Source organism: Salvelinus alpinus, chromosome 10, assembly GCF_045679555.1.
Source record: "Salvelinus alpinus chromosome 10, SLU_Salpinus.1, whole genome shotgun sequence".
Lineage (NCBI taxonomy): Eukaryota > Metazoa > Chordata > Actinopteri > Salmoniformes > Salmonidae > Salvelinus > Salvelinus alpinus.
This window is the reverse complement of record NC_092095.1, coordinates 64,863,127-64,876,730: the sequence shown is the minus strand read 5'-3', so window position 1 is coordinate 64,876,730 and position 13,604 is coordinate 64,863,127. Positions and strand designations below refer to the sequence as shown.

The 13,604-nt window shown below is 44.9% G+C and overlaps 1 protein-coding gene across 14 annotated transcripts in view; it reads left to right on the top strand.

Annotated features, from left to right (window-relative positions):
- The first annotated feature begins 708 nt into the window (after positions 1–708).
- LOC139532643 (protein unc-80 homolog) overlaps positions 709–13,604 on the top strand; it is a 106,500-nt gene continuing 93,604 nt past the window's right edge. For 10 of the 14 annotated variants that reach the window (XR_011666626.1, XM_071330531.1, XM_071330528.1 and 7 more), the window contains exons 1-7: positions 709–1,010; positions 1,670–1,718; positions 2,260–2,416; positions 8,824–9,176; positions 9,376–9,499; positions 9,851–9,915; positions 10,460–10,605. Coding sequence is in view for 13 of the 14 variants with exons in the window: in XM_071330531.1 (XP_071186632.1) it covers positions 919–1,010; positions 1,670–1,718; positions 2,260–2,416; positions 8,824–9,176; positions 9,376–9,499; positions 9,851–9,915; positions 10,460–10,605 (986 nt within the window). In the remaining variant the exon portion in view is untranslated. The remainder of the gene's footprint in view (positions 1,011–1,669; positions 1,719–2,259; positions 2,417–8,823; positions 9,177–9,375; positions 9,500–9,850; positions 9,916–10,459; positions 10,606–13,604) is intronic. The other 4 variants (XM_071330533.1, XM_071330534.1, XM_071330532.1 and 1 more) reach the window with 1 other exon arrangement.

The window sequence follows — 13,604 nt, the reverse complement described above, 5'->3', positions numbered from 1 at the left end:
AGAGAGAGAGAGAGAGAGAGAGAGAGAGAGAGAGAGAGAGAGAGAGAGAGAGAGAGAGAGAGAGAGAGGGAGAGAGAGAGAGAGAGAGAGAGAGAGAGAGAGAGAGAGAGAGAGAGAGAGAGAGAGAGAGAGAGAGAGAGAGAGAGAACAGGGAAGAGATTATGTAAAGGGTAATTCATGTAATTTGGGAAGGATAACTGCATGCAACAGCTGTTGTTGTGCCAAAAGGTTGTGCCCATCAGAACACTGTCGTGTTTTTATTTTATTAGATAACGCCTTTAATAGATGGTGTACGTTCTGGTCGTCTACACGCCCCACAGCGCTGTACAGCCAACCAATAATCGTAATTGTGTGAATATCACTAGAAGGTATTTGTGGGTTATTTTATTCCCCTTTAGTGACGTGTCATACCATGACATTTTAATGTAATCAAAACAGGGATGGGTTTTATTTCAAGGTAATTGAACAACCTGTTGATGTTATTCATATGGGGATAGATTAAATATGTGTGGAGAAATACTCCAGCCTGAATGTGCCGCATGTTGTGTGTAAACCGATTTTGCTTTTATATTGGTGGTTTTCCTCGTCGTTTAGCCTACTGTTCCCAGGAGCCGACCTGATCATACTTATGTTGTTAAGGAAAACCTCTGTTCTTACTTCCTAGTAGTCGTACTGCGTTTTTACAGCAGCCCCCCCCCCCCCCCCCCCCCTCGTCGCTGTGTGATAAATCACTCTGCCGTTCCCCGCTGCCGCTGCTCCGAAGGTGGTGCTGAAACCATATAGATCTCGCTCTGTTACCTCTACCACCGCCGACATTTGCAGCCATTTTACACAAGCCGAACGGAATCATGTCGTGAGGCATCACATCACCTGGGACGACCGGACCCAGCTACGTTTGGACCGCGACAAGTCGACAAGATGGTGAAGCGGAAAAGCCTGGACGAGACCGACACGGAGTGCGGCAAGGGTATACCGTTCCCGATCCAGACCTTCTTATGGAGGCAGACCAGGTTAGTGTCGTGACAGCCATTGATAACAGGTGTTTGCCGCTGCTCAGAATATACGGGGGTGAGATTATATGTCAACCAAGCTAACTCGCTCCCTTAGGTTATAAATTAAAACATGTGTTACATCTGTATAGAAGGTTTTTATGTGAGTGTCAATCATTTTACTCCTTGTACACCCATTGACAGGGTTGTCATATCTGGCTATGCGTCAGTTCATTTGGTTAGGCTATTGTAGCCTATTCAATACATCCAAACATACAACAAAATGAAAAGAAAAAACCCCTGAGAAAAACAGATAGTTCTCGTTCTAGAGGGGGGGGGGGGGGGGGGGGGCTAAGATGTCACACCTGTAGACATGGTTGGGAAAAGGTGAAGGTGATTGCCTTATCATGCATCCGCTGTAACCTACAGCTGAAGCCATCTGACATGTATACAGTATGCTCACTGTTATTTCTAGAGGTAGGGCTAGGCTATGAGCGGTATAAGCGATCATATTTTATCATTTGGATGACACCACTGGCCACTTGCACGAAGACGTTTGGCGGTCTAGCTCCAACATTTGCGTCACAGCCTATTCAATTTACCCTATGTAGCTAATTATATTATTTTCAAACAATGATGTAATGAAAATTAAACACGCCCCAATGTTTTCATGATTGCAGCGCGTTTCTGAGGCCGAAGTTGGGGAAACAATACGAGGCATCTTGTGTGGTAAGCCATTTTCTCAATGCAATAGTTATGATTACAATGAATCATCGCTCCGCTTCTCCCGCGGCCTCACCGCACCGGCGAATTAGGGGAGCATTTTCCAATTGCATTTAGCGGATTGGAGTTTGTTCTGTTCTATTCTGTACCTTTCCCGTTTGGTTAAACTGTTATTACTATGAATTGTAGCTAGTTCAAACTCATCTTTATATTGAATCTATACATTGTAATAACATGTCTTTGAGTGTATGACCAAATAGTAAATTGGGCAATAACTCACGCTTGCTGCTTTCACCAAGGCATATTACTTTGCTTGAGGACACATATGGGCCACATCCACTGGCATTCAATGGCCCTTCAGTTTCTGGCTCAGAGTCTCACTGGCCCATGTTCATGAAGCATTTCCAAGTAGGCGTGCTGATCTAGGATCAGGTTTACCTTTTACATAATAATAAATAGGATTACATGGACAGGGGGACCTGATCCCAGATCAGCACTCCTACTCGGAGACATTTAATGAATACGGGCCACTGTGTCTCTCTCCTAGTCCTTTGAGCGGGTGCTGGTGGAGAACAAGCTCCACGGGCTCTCCCCGGTGCTGTCCGAGGCCATCCAGAGCATCTCTCGCTGGGAGCTGGTCCAGGCCGCCCTGCCCCATGTGCTCCACTGCACCGCCATCCTGCTCTCTAACAGGAACAAGCTGGGTAATCACACACACACACACATGGACGCAGACACGCACATGCATGCACATGTATACAGTAATACACACACACATACAGTAATGCATACAGTAATACACACACACATACAGTAATACACATACAGTAATACACACACAGACACGCATACAATAATACAGACTGGCATACAGTAATACAGACACGAATACATGCATACAGTAATACAGACACGCATACAGTAATACAGACATGCATACAGTAATACAGACACGCATACAATAATACAGACTGGCATACAGTAATAGAGACACGAATACACGCATGCAGTAATACAGACACGCATACAGTAATACAGACATGCATACAGTACATGCATACAGTAATACAGACACGCATACAGTAATACAGACATGCATACAGTAATACAGACACGCATACAATAATACAGACTGGCATACAGTAATAGAGACACGAATACACGCATGCAGTAATACAGACACGCATACAGTAATACAGACATGCATACAGTAATACAGACACGCATACAATAATACAGACTGGCATACAGTAATAGAGACACGAATACACGCATACAGTAATACAGACACGCATACAGTAATACAGACACGCATACAGTAATTCACACACACACAGACATACACACACAGACAGGCATACAGTAATACTCCCACCACACATACCCATGTATCCCATCACACCAATCAAACACTAATCTCTGACCCAGGGATGTCAAACTTTGCCAACTCTGCCAACCCGGATGTTCTAGCCGTGTCTGAATCCTGGCTTGGGAAGAACACCAAAAATTCGGACATTTTCATCCCTAACTACAAAATTTTCAGACAAGATAGAACGGCCAAAGGGGGCGGTGTTGCAATCTACTGCAAAGATAGCCTGCAGAGTTCTGTCCTACTATCCAGGTCTGTACCCAAACAATTTGAACTTATACTTTTAAAAATCCACCTCTCTAAAAACAAGTCTCTCACTGTTGCCACCTGCTATAGACCACCCTCTGCCCCCAGCTGTGCTCTGGACACCATATGTGAACTGACTGCCCCCCATCTATCTTCAGAGCTCGTGCTGCTAGGCGACCTAAACTGGAACATGCTTAACACCCCAGCCATCCTACAATCTAAGCTAGATGCCCTCAATCTCACACAAATTATCAATGAACCTACCAGGTACCACCCCAAAACCGTAAACACGGGCACCCTCATAGATATCATCCTAACCAACTTGCCCTCTAAATACACCTCTGCTGTTTTCAACCAAGATCTCAGCGATCACTGCCTCATTGCCTGCATCCGTAATGGGTCAGCGGTCAAACGACCTCCACTCATCACTGTCAAACGCTCCCTGAAACACTTCAGCGAGCAGGCCTTTCTAATCGACCTGGCCGGGGTATCCTGGAAGGATATTGATCTCATCCCGTCAGTAGAGGATGCCTGTTTTTTTTTTTTTAAATGCCTTCCTCACCATCTTAAATAAGCATGCCCCATTCAAGAAATTTAGAACCAGGAACAGATATAGCCCTTGGTTCTCTCCAGACCTGACTGCCCTTAACCAACAGAAAAACATCCTATGGCGTTCTGCATTAGCATCGAACAGCCCCCGTGATATGCAACTTTTCAGGGAAGCTAGAAACCAATATACACAGGCCGTTAGAAAAGCCAAGGCTAGCTTTTTCAAGCAGAAATTTGCTTCCTGCAACACAAACTCAAAAAAGTTCTGGGACACTGTAAAGTCCATGGAGAATAAGAACATCTCCTCCCAGCTGCCCACTGCACTGAAGATAGGAAACACTGTCACCACCGATAAATCCACTATAATTGAGAATTTCAATAAGCATTTCTCTACGGCTTTCCACCTGGCTACCCCTACCCCGGTCAACAGCACTGCACCCACCACAGCTACTCGCCCAAGCCTTCCCCATTTCACCTCCCAAATCCAGTCAGCTGATGTTCTGAAAGAGCTGCAAAATCTGGACCCCTACAAATCAGCCGGGCTAGATAATCTGGACCCTTTCTTTCTAAAATTATCTGCTGAAATTGTTGCCACCCCTATTACTAGCCTGTTCAACCTCTCTTTCGTGTCGTCTGAGATTCCCAAAGATTGGAAAGCAGCTGCGGTCATCCCCCTCTTCAAAGGGGGGGGACACTCTTGACCCAAACTGCTACAGACCTATATCTATCCTACCCTGCCTTTCTAAGGTCTTCGAAAGCCAAGTCAACAAACAGATTACCGACCATTTCGAATCCCACCATACCTTCTCTGCTATGCAATCTGTTTTCAGAGCTGGTGATGGGTGCACCTCAGCCACGCTCAAGGTCCTAAACGATTTCTTAACCGCCATCGATAAAAAACAATACTGTGCAGCCGTATTCATTGACCTGGCCAAGGCTTTCGACTCTTTCAATCACCACACCCTCATCGGCAGACTCGACAGCCTTGGTTTCTCAAATGATTGCCTCGCCTGGTTCACCAACTACTTCTCTGATAGAGTTCAGTGTGTCAAATCGGAGGGTCTGTTGTCCGGGCCTCTGGCAGTCTCTATGGGGGTGCCACAGGGTTCAATTCTTGGACCGACTCTCTTCTCTGTATACATCAATGATGTCGCTCTTGCTGCTGGTGAGTCTCTGATCCACCTCTACGCAGACGACACCATTCTGTATACTTCTGGCCCTTCTTTGGACACTGTGTTAACAACCCTCCAGACGAGCTTCAATGCCATACAACTCTCCTTCCGTGGCCTCCAATTGCTCTTAAATACAAGTAAATCTAAATGCATGCTCTTCAACCGATCGCTGCCTGCACCTGCCCGCCTGTCCAACATCACTACTCTGGACGGCTCTGACTTAGAATATGTGGACAACTACAAATACCTAGGTGTCTGGTTAGACTGTAAACTCTCCTTCCAGACTCACATCAAACATCTCCAATCCAAAGTTAAATCTAGAATTGGCTTCCTATTCCGCAACAAAGCATCCTTCACTCATGCTGCCAAACATACCCTTGTAAAACTGACCATCCTACCAATCCTCAACTTCGGTGATGTCATTTACAAAATAACCTCCAATACCCTACTCAATAAATTGGATGCAGTCTATCACAGTGCCATCCGTTTTGTCACCAAAGCCCCATATACTACCCACCACTGCGACCTGTACGCTCTCGTTGGCTGGCCCTCGCTTCATACTCGTCGCCAAACCCACTGGCTCCAGGTCATCTACAAGACCCTGCTTGGTAAAGTCCCCCCTTATCTCAGCTCGCTGGTCACCATAGCAGCACCCACCTGTAGCACGCGCTCCAGCAGGTATATCTCTCTGGTCACCCCCAAAACCAATTCTTCCTTTGGCCGCTTCTCCTTCCAGTTCTCTGTGCCAATGACTGGCACGAACTACAAAAATCTCTGAAACTGAAAACACTTATCTCCCTCACTAGCTTTAAGCACCCGCTGTCAGAGCAGCTCACAGATTACTGCACCTGTACATAGCCCATCTATAATTTAGCCCAAACAACTACCTCTTTCCCTACTGTATTTATTTATTTATTTTGCTCCTTTGCACCCCATTATTTCTATCTCTACTTTGCACATTCTTCCACTGCAAATCAACCATTCCAGTGTTTTACTTGCTATATTGTATTTACTTTGCCACCATGGCCTTTTTTTTGCCTTCACCTCCCTTATCTCACCTCACTTGCTCACATTGTATATAGACTTATTTTTCTACTGTATTATTGACTGTATGTTTGTTTTACTCCATGTGTAACTCTGTGTTGTTGTATGTGTCGAACTGCTTTGCTTTATCTTGGCCAGGTCGCAATTGTAAATGAAAACGTGTTCTCAACTTGCCTACCTGGTTAAATAAAGGTGAAATAAATAAATAAAAACGTATTTTGCCCCGCGGGCCATACTTAAACATCAAAATGTGTAAAAAAAGAGTCCTCTATCTGTCACTTTTGGAATTTTTGATGCTCCCTGACTGTCTAGCTTTCGTATCGATAACTGTTATCAAGCTGGACAGAGTGAAGAGACTATAGATGACTGTTATCAAGCTGGACAGAGTGAAGAGACTATAGATGACTGTTATCAAGCTGGACAGAGTAAAGAGACTATAATGACTGTTATCAAGCTGGACAGAGTGTAGAGACTATAGATGACTGTTATCAAGCTGGACAGAGTGAAGAGACTATAATGACTGTTATCAAGCTGGACAGAGTGAAGAGACTATAGATGACTGTTATCAAGCTGGACAGAGTAAAGAGACTATAATGACTGTTATCAAGCTGGACAGAGTGTAGAGACTGTAGATGACTGTTATCAAGCTGGACAGAGTGGAGAGACTATAGATGACTGTTATCAAGCTGGACAGAGTGAAGAGACTATAGATGACTGTTATCAAGCTGGACAGAGTAAAGAGACTGTAGATGACTGTTATCAAGCTGGACAGAGTGTAGAGACTATAGATGACTGTTATCAAGCTGGACAGAGTAAAGAGACTGTAGATGACTGTTATCAAGCTGGACAGAGTGTAGAGACTATAGATGACTGTTATCAAGCTGGACAGAGTGAGGAGACTGTAGATGACTGTTATCAAGCTGGACAGAGTGAAGAGACTATAGATGACTGTTATCAAGCTGGACAGAGAGAAGAGACTGTAGATGACTGTTATCTAGCTGGACAGAGTGAAGAGACTATAGATGACTGGTATCAAGCTGGACAGAGTGAAGAGACTATAATGACTGTTATCAAGCTGGACAGAGTGAAGAGACTGTAGATGACTGTTATCAAGCTGGACAGAGTGAAGAGACTATAGATGACTGTTATCTAGCTGGACAGAGTGAAGAGACTATAGATGACTGGTATCAAGCTGGACAGAGTGAAGAGACTATAATGACTGTTATCGAGCTGGACAGAGAGAAGAGACTATAGATGACTGTTATCAAGCTGGACAGAGTGAAGAGACTATAGATGACTGTTATCAAGCTGGACAGAGTAAAGAGACTGTAGATGACTGTTATCAAGCTGGACAGAGTGTAGAGACTATAGATGACTGTTATCAAGCTGGACAGAGTGAAGAGACTATAATGACTGTTATCAAGCTGGACAGAGTGAAGAGACTATAATGACTGTTATCAAGCTGGACAGAGTGAAGAGACTATAATGACTGTTATCAAGCTGGACAGAGTGAAGAGACTGTAGATGACTGTTATCAAGCTGGACAGAGTGAAGAGACTATAATGACTGTTATCAAGCTGGACAGAGTGAAGAGACTATAGATGACTGTTATCAAGCTGGACAGAGTGAAGAGACTGTAGATGACTGTTATCAAGCTGGACAGAGTGAAGAGACTATAGATGACTGTTATCAAGCTGGACAGAGTGAAGAGACTATAGATGACTGTTATCAAGCTGGACAGAGTGAAGAGACTATAGATGACTGTTATCAAGCTGGACAGAGTGAGGAGACTGTAGATGACTGTTATCAAGCTGGACAGAGTGAAGAGACTATAGATGACTGTTATCAAGCTGGACAGAGTGAAGAGACTATAGATGACTGTTATCAAGCTGGACAGAGTGAAGAGACTATAATGACTGTTATCAAGCTGGACAGAGTGAAGAGACTATAGATGACTGTTATCAGGCTGGACAGAGTGAAGAGACTATAGATGACTGTTATCAGGCTGGACAGAGTGTAGAGACTATAAATGACTGTTATCAAGCTGGACAGAGTGAAGAGACTATAAATGACTGTTATCAAGCTGGACACAGTGAAGAGACTATAAATGACTGTTATCAAGCTGGACAGAGTGAAGAGACTATAAATGACTGTTATCAAGCTGGACAGAGTGAAGAGACTATAAATGACTGTTATCAAGCTGGACAGAGTGAAGAGACTATAAATGACTGTTATCAAGCTGGACAGAGTGAAGAGACTGTAGATGACTGTTATCAAGCTGGACAGAGTGAAGAGACTATAAATGACTGTTATCAAGCTGGACAGAGTGAAGAGACTGTAGATGACTGTTATCAAGCTGGACAGAGTGAAGAGACTATAAATGACTGTTATCAAGCTGGACAGAGTAAAGAGACTATAAATGACTGTTATCAAGCTGGACACAGTGAAGAGACTATAATGACTGTTATCAAGCTGGACAGAGTGAAGAGACTATAAATGACTGTTATCAAGCTGGACAGAGTGAAGAGACTGTACATGTAGGACCATTATAATTTCTACACAGTTTCGATTTGGTTTTATTTGCTCCGCAAAGCATTCCCGGAAGTATTGCAATGTTGGGCCTCTGAGTTTAGAAACTCTGTGATCAAACCACCAGTGGGACGCATTGAACAGGCCATATGTTTGACACCCCTGCTCTGACCCCTCACCCCTAACCTCCCTCTAACCCCAGGTCACCAGGACAAGCTGGGCGTGGCAGAGACCAAGCTGCTCCATACCCTCCACTGGATGCTACTGGAGGCGGCCCAGGAGTGCAACCAGGAGCCCAGCCTGGGCCACGGATGGTCGGGGGGCAGCAGCAGCTCAGCCTTCCTCCAGCCAATGGGGATTGGGAACCAGGGTTCCCCGCCAGCCAGAGGTGGCCAAGGTGGCCCAGGATCAGGCACCGGTTCTGGGTCAGGAGCGCCACGCTGCAGCGGGTCCCTGGAGGAGGATGAGCACGCCCGCACCAAGCTCTTCCACAAGAGCATGGCCACCGTGGAGCTGTTTGTCTTCCTCTTTGCTCCCCTCATTCACCGCATCAAGGTACCTCTGATTCATCCTTCCTGCTGGACTTCCTGTTGATCTGTGTGTATAGATGCTGCGGTTGTGTTTCATGGCTCTGGGGAATGCTTTGGTTCCCTACTGTGCGTGCGTGTGTCTGTGTGTGTGTGTGTGTATGTGTGTGTGTGTATGTGTCTGTGTGTGTGTGTGTGTATGTAAACTTTTTCGCTGTGTCGTCTAGGAGTCTGATCTGACTTTCCGATTGGTCAGTGGTCTCATCATATGGCAGCCAATGTGGGAGCACCGGCAACCTGACGTCCCCGCCTTCTCTGCCCTCATCAAGCCTGTGAGGAACATTGTGACAGGTGAGACACCCAGAGGACACCAAAGAAAGCATGTAGTACTGACTCTATGGAATCATCTGAGTTCTACTCTGCTGTTTTACATGAGACATTAGTAATATCCACACCAAATACCATAGTAACAAAAGTGATATTTTAGTTTATTCTACATAGAGTCTAGACCCTAAAAGGAATCTTCTGCCCTTTCCATAGAGGGTTCCTGGAACCGAAAAGGGTTCTTCAAAAGGACCTCTTATGGGGACAGCCAAAGAACCCTTTTAGAATCCTTTTTACTAAGAGTGCATTCTATTCTATTCCATTAGATTCTATTCTATTAGATTCTATTCTGTAAGCTACCACCTGTTTTGTCAACAGCCAAGAGGAACTCCCCGGTGAACAACCAGTGTAGCCCCTGTGGGTCCAGAAACCAAGGCCCCTTGGTGAGTGTTCGTCTCAGGCAGCAGTGAGACTCCCCCCCTCCCCCCCAGGGCCTCTGCTAATATTATTATAACTTGGACTCCCGAGTGGCGCAGCGGTCTAAGGCACTGCATCTCAGTGCAAGAGGTGTCACTACAGTCTCTGGTTCAAATCCAGGCTGTATCACATCCAGCCATGATTGGGAGTCCCATAGGACGGCGCACAATTGGCTCAGCATTGTCTGGGTTTGGCCGCGGCATTGTAAATAATAGTTTATTCTTAACTGACTTGCCTAGTTAAATAAAGGTTTAAAAAAAAATCCCCTTGCTGGTATGATCTCTGTGTGTGTGTGTGTGTGTGTGTGTGTGTGTGTGTGTGTGTGTGTGTGTGTGTGTGTGTGTGTGTGTGTGTGTGTGTGTGTGTGTGTGTGTGTGTGTGTGTGTGTGTGTGTGTGTGTGTGTGTGTGTGTGTGTGTGTGTGTGTGTGTGTGTGTGTGTGTGTGTAGCATCTGATTAGAAGAGACTAGAAGCCTCTTGACTGACAGGCTCTTATTTGCTCTGTCTGCAGGGTTTCCAGGTGGTCTGTGAAACGACCCAATCAGATTCATCCTCCCCCGGGGCTGGAGAGCAGAGCTGTCGCCGCGGCAACTCAGTGGAGAGAGGTGGGCCGTCAACGCGACAGGCTCCACTCGACAAAGGGATCGCCAAGAAGAAGTAAGCCGTTATGAACTGTGCAGTTGATACAAAACACACACACAAGACATATGAGACATGGAAAATGTGAACAGTAAGGAAACATTAAAGGGATTGGTACAGATACAGTGGCAAGAAAAAGTATGTGAACCCTTTGGAATTACCTGGACTTCTACATAAATTGTCTGTTGTTGTGACTTAGATGAAGATCAGATCTGATTTTATGACCAATTTATGCAGAAATCCAGATAATTCCAAAGGGTTCACATACTTTTTCTTGCCACTGTATTTGTTGTTTGAATCCCAGATTGCCCCTTTAATGGAACTTTCATATCACATGCATGTGATATTGTATGAAGGTGAAGGCATTGCTGTCCAGCATAGTAGCCTGACTGACTGTAATGTTACTACTATACAGGACTAGTACATGTTGACCTTATAGCAGAAAGAACAAACTGGGTGCATTCATCTAGTTTAATGTTATATAATGTAGCCTGCAGCATCACCTGTTCCTCATAGCTTAGTATGGCTCAGTAGCTCACAGCACACACGCACGCACGAACGAACGCACGCACGCACGCACGCACACGCACACACACACACTCACACACACACACACACACACAAGTGCTCTTTCAGAGGTTCCACTCCATCCCTTGTGTATTATGATCAGTATAATGAGTTACAACTTGTTCCTCTCAGCCTCCCAGGCAGACACCAGATATAGACAGAGACTGAAACAGATCTGTCTCTCCCTGTCTGCCTGCTCTTACCAATGAGACACCTTACCCAGGGTAATGATGCTAAACTAACATGGTGCATGTCTAATGCTGGCACTGCCAGTGTGTGTGTGTGTGCATGCATGTCTAATGCTGGCACTTCCAGTCTCCAACTCTCTGTACCTTGGCCCAGAGCATCAGGCAGGCATATAATGGATAGACATTGATCTGCCCACTGCCCAGCCTGATCCTCAGACCCACTGCCCAAGCTGACCCTCAGACCCACTGCCCAAGCTGACCCTCAGACCCACTGCCCAACTGACCCTCAGACCCACTGCCCAAGCTGACCCTCAGACCCACTGCCCAACCTGACCCTCAGACCCACTGCCCAACCTGACCCTCAGACCCACTGCCCAAGCTGACCCTCAGACCCACTGCCCAAGCTGATCCTCAGACCCACTGCCCAAGCTGACCCTCAGACCCACTGCCCAAGCTGACCCTCAGACCCACTGCCCAAGCTGACCCTCAGACCCACTGCCCAAGCTGACCCTCAGACCCACTGCTCAACCTGACCCTCAGACCCACTGCCCAACCTGACCCTCAGACCCACTGCCCAAGCTGACCCTCAGACCCACTGCCCAACCTGACCTTCAGACCCAGTGCCCAATCTGTGCCCGCTTAGGGGGAAGAAGAACGATTTGGATTTAAATGATTTGGCATGCATCCAGTTAATGATGAATTCGTTTTAGGGTAAAACTGTGAGTGTTGAATATAAGAGTTTATACAACAGGTTGGTCTAATCCTGGATGCTGATTGGTTAAAAGCGCATTCCAGCTGGTGTCTATTCCACAAGTTACCACCAGCTAAATCTATGACGTTAAAATGCCTATTTACTCTGTTCCATCTGACTGAGCAATCCACTGTCTCATCAGCCCAGCCAGACAATGTATAAACATGATCTCCACTGTAAAAAGCATAGACTAGCAATTGGTTTTCAATAGCGGAGATTTGTATAAAACCTGCGGTCTGTCTCTCTGACATCTCCAGCTGTCTCATAGTAATGAACGTGTAGGGGTCGGGAGTAGGGACGAGACAAACAGGTAGGCAGCGTTTCTCAACTAGTCCAAATCATGAATCAGCATCATTTTTATGGATATATACAAATAAATGTAAATAGAAAACATGTCAAATGAATGTAAGTGCAGCTAGTTTGCAGTCTTTCCAACTTCCGTTTGAAGTGATTGTGTTAGCTGTGTTGTTGGCTAGCTTCCCTGAACAACAGTGTCCTGACAAGAGAGCACATGTTCTATGCCGGAAGAAATCGCGCATCATTAGCTCATTCTTATGAAGGTATCCAAATAAATTTAAGTAGAAAACAGCTTAAACAAATGCAAATGCAGCTACTTTTCTGTTATTCTGACTGCAATGTTTGACCTGACTGTAAGTTAGCCGTAGTTGTTTAGCTAGCAAGCACGGGATAAGAATGTTGCCAGCCAGTATGGCAATAGAACATTTAGATCGAACGAACTGGGTCGCGTCCATAGATACAAAACAAAAATACTTAACGTCTGGGTCACGTCTCGGGCCTAATAACACCCATGCCAATATATCCTCCAAACGCCGGCTTCTCTGACATTATCACTCAACTATGCCATAGAATTAGAAATTAGAATACTAGAATTGTCATGAGCCTTCTTATGATGGGATAAAGGTTAGCCATGTTGGTCAGGGAGTTAGTTGTTCAACCATGGTTTGCTAGTGCTGTGATAAGATATTGTGTTTGTGTAAAATAATGAATTTGAAGAATTTATCTGCACTGTATGTTTGTTAGCTAGATAGCCAGACAGTTTAGAGGAATGATTCCATGAATGTTTCAAATTAAATGCCAATATGCCAACATTCCATTCAAATAACGCAGTCAATCCACAGCCAGACACTGGCTGAAATCAGTTGATGATACTGTAGGACTTAGACAAGTTGTAAATACAACAAGTTCTGATATTGTATCATATAATAGCACTCTCATTTCCAGGAAAGGAAACATAAACAACTGTTTACATATATCTTAGAGGCTATTTATACAGAACATTTGTATAAAACCCATATAAACTACATTTATAATTGTATAACAATATTTTAGGTTGACAATAATTCTATTACACAATTTCTGATATATCACATGCCTATTTCACTTTTATTCTCCTCCATCAGTAAAATCAGGATTATGTCTCTACTGACATTCATTCCCATTAGACTGGGTTGGATTTCTCCCTGACCAATATGGCTGCCATTTTCACCCCA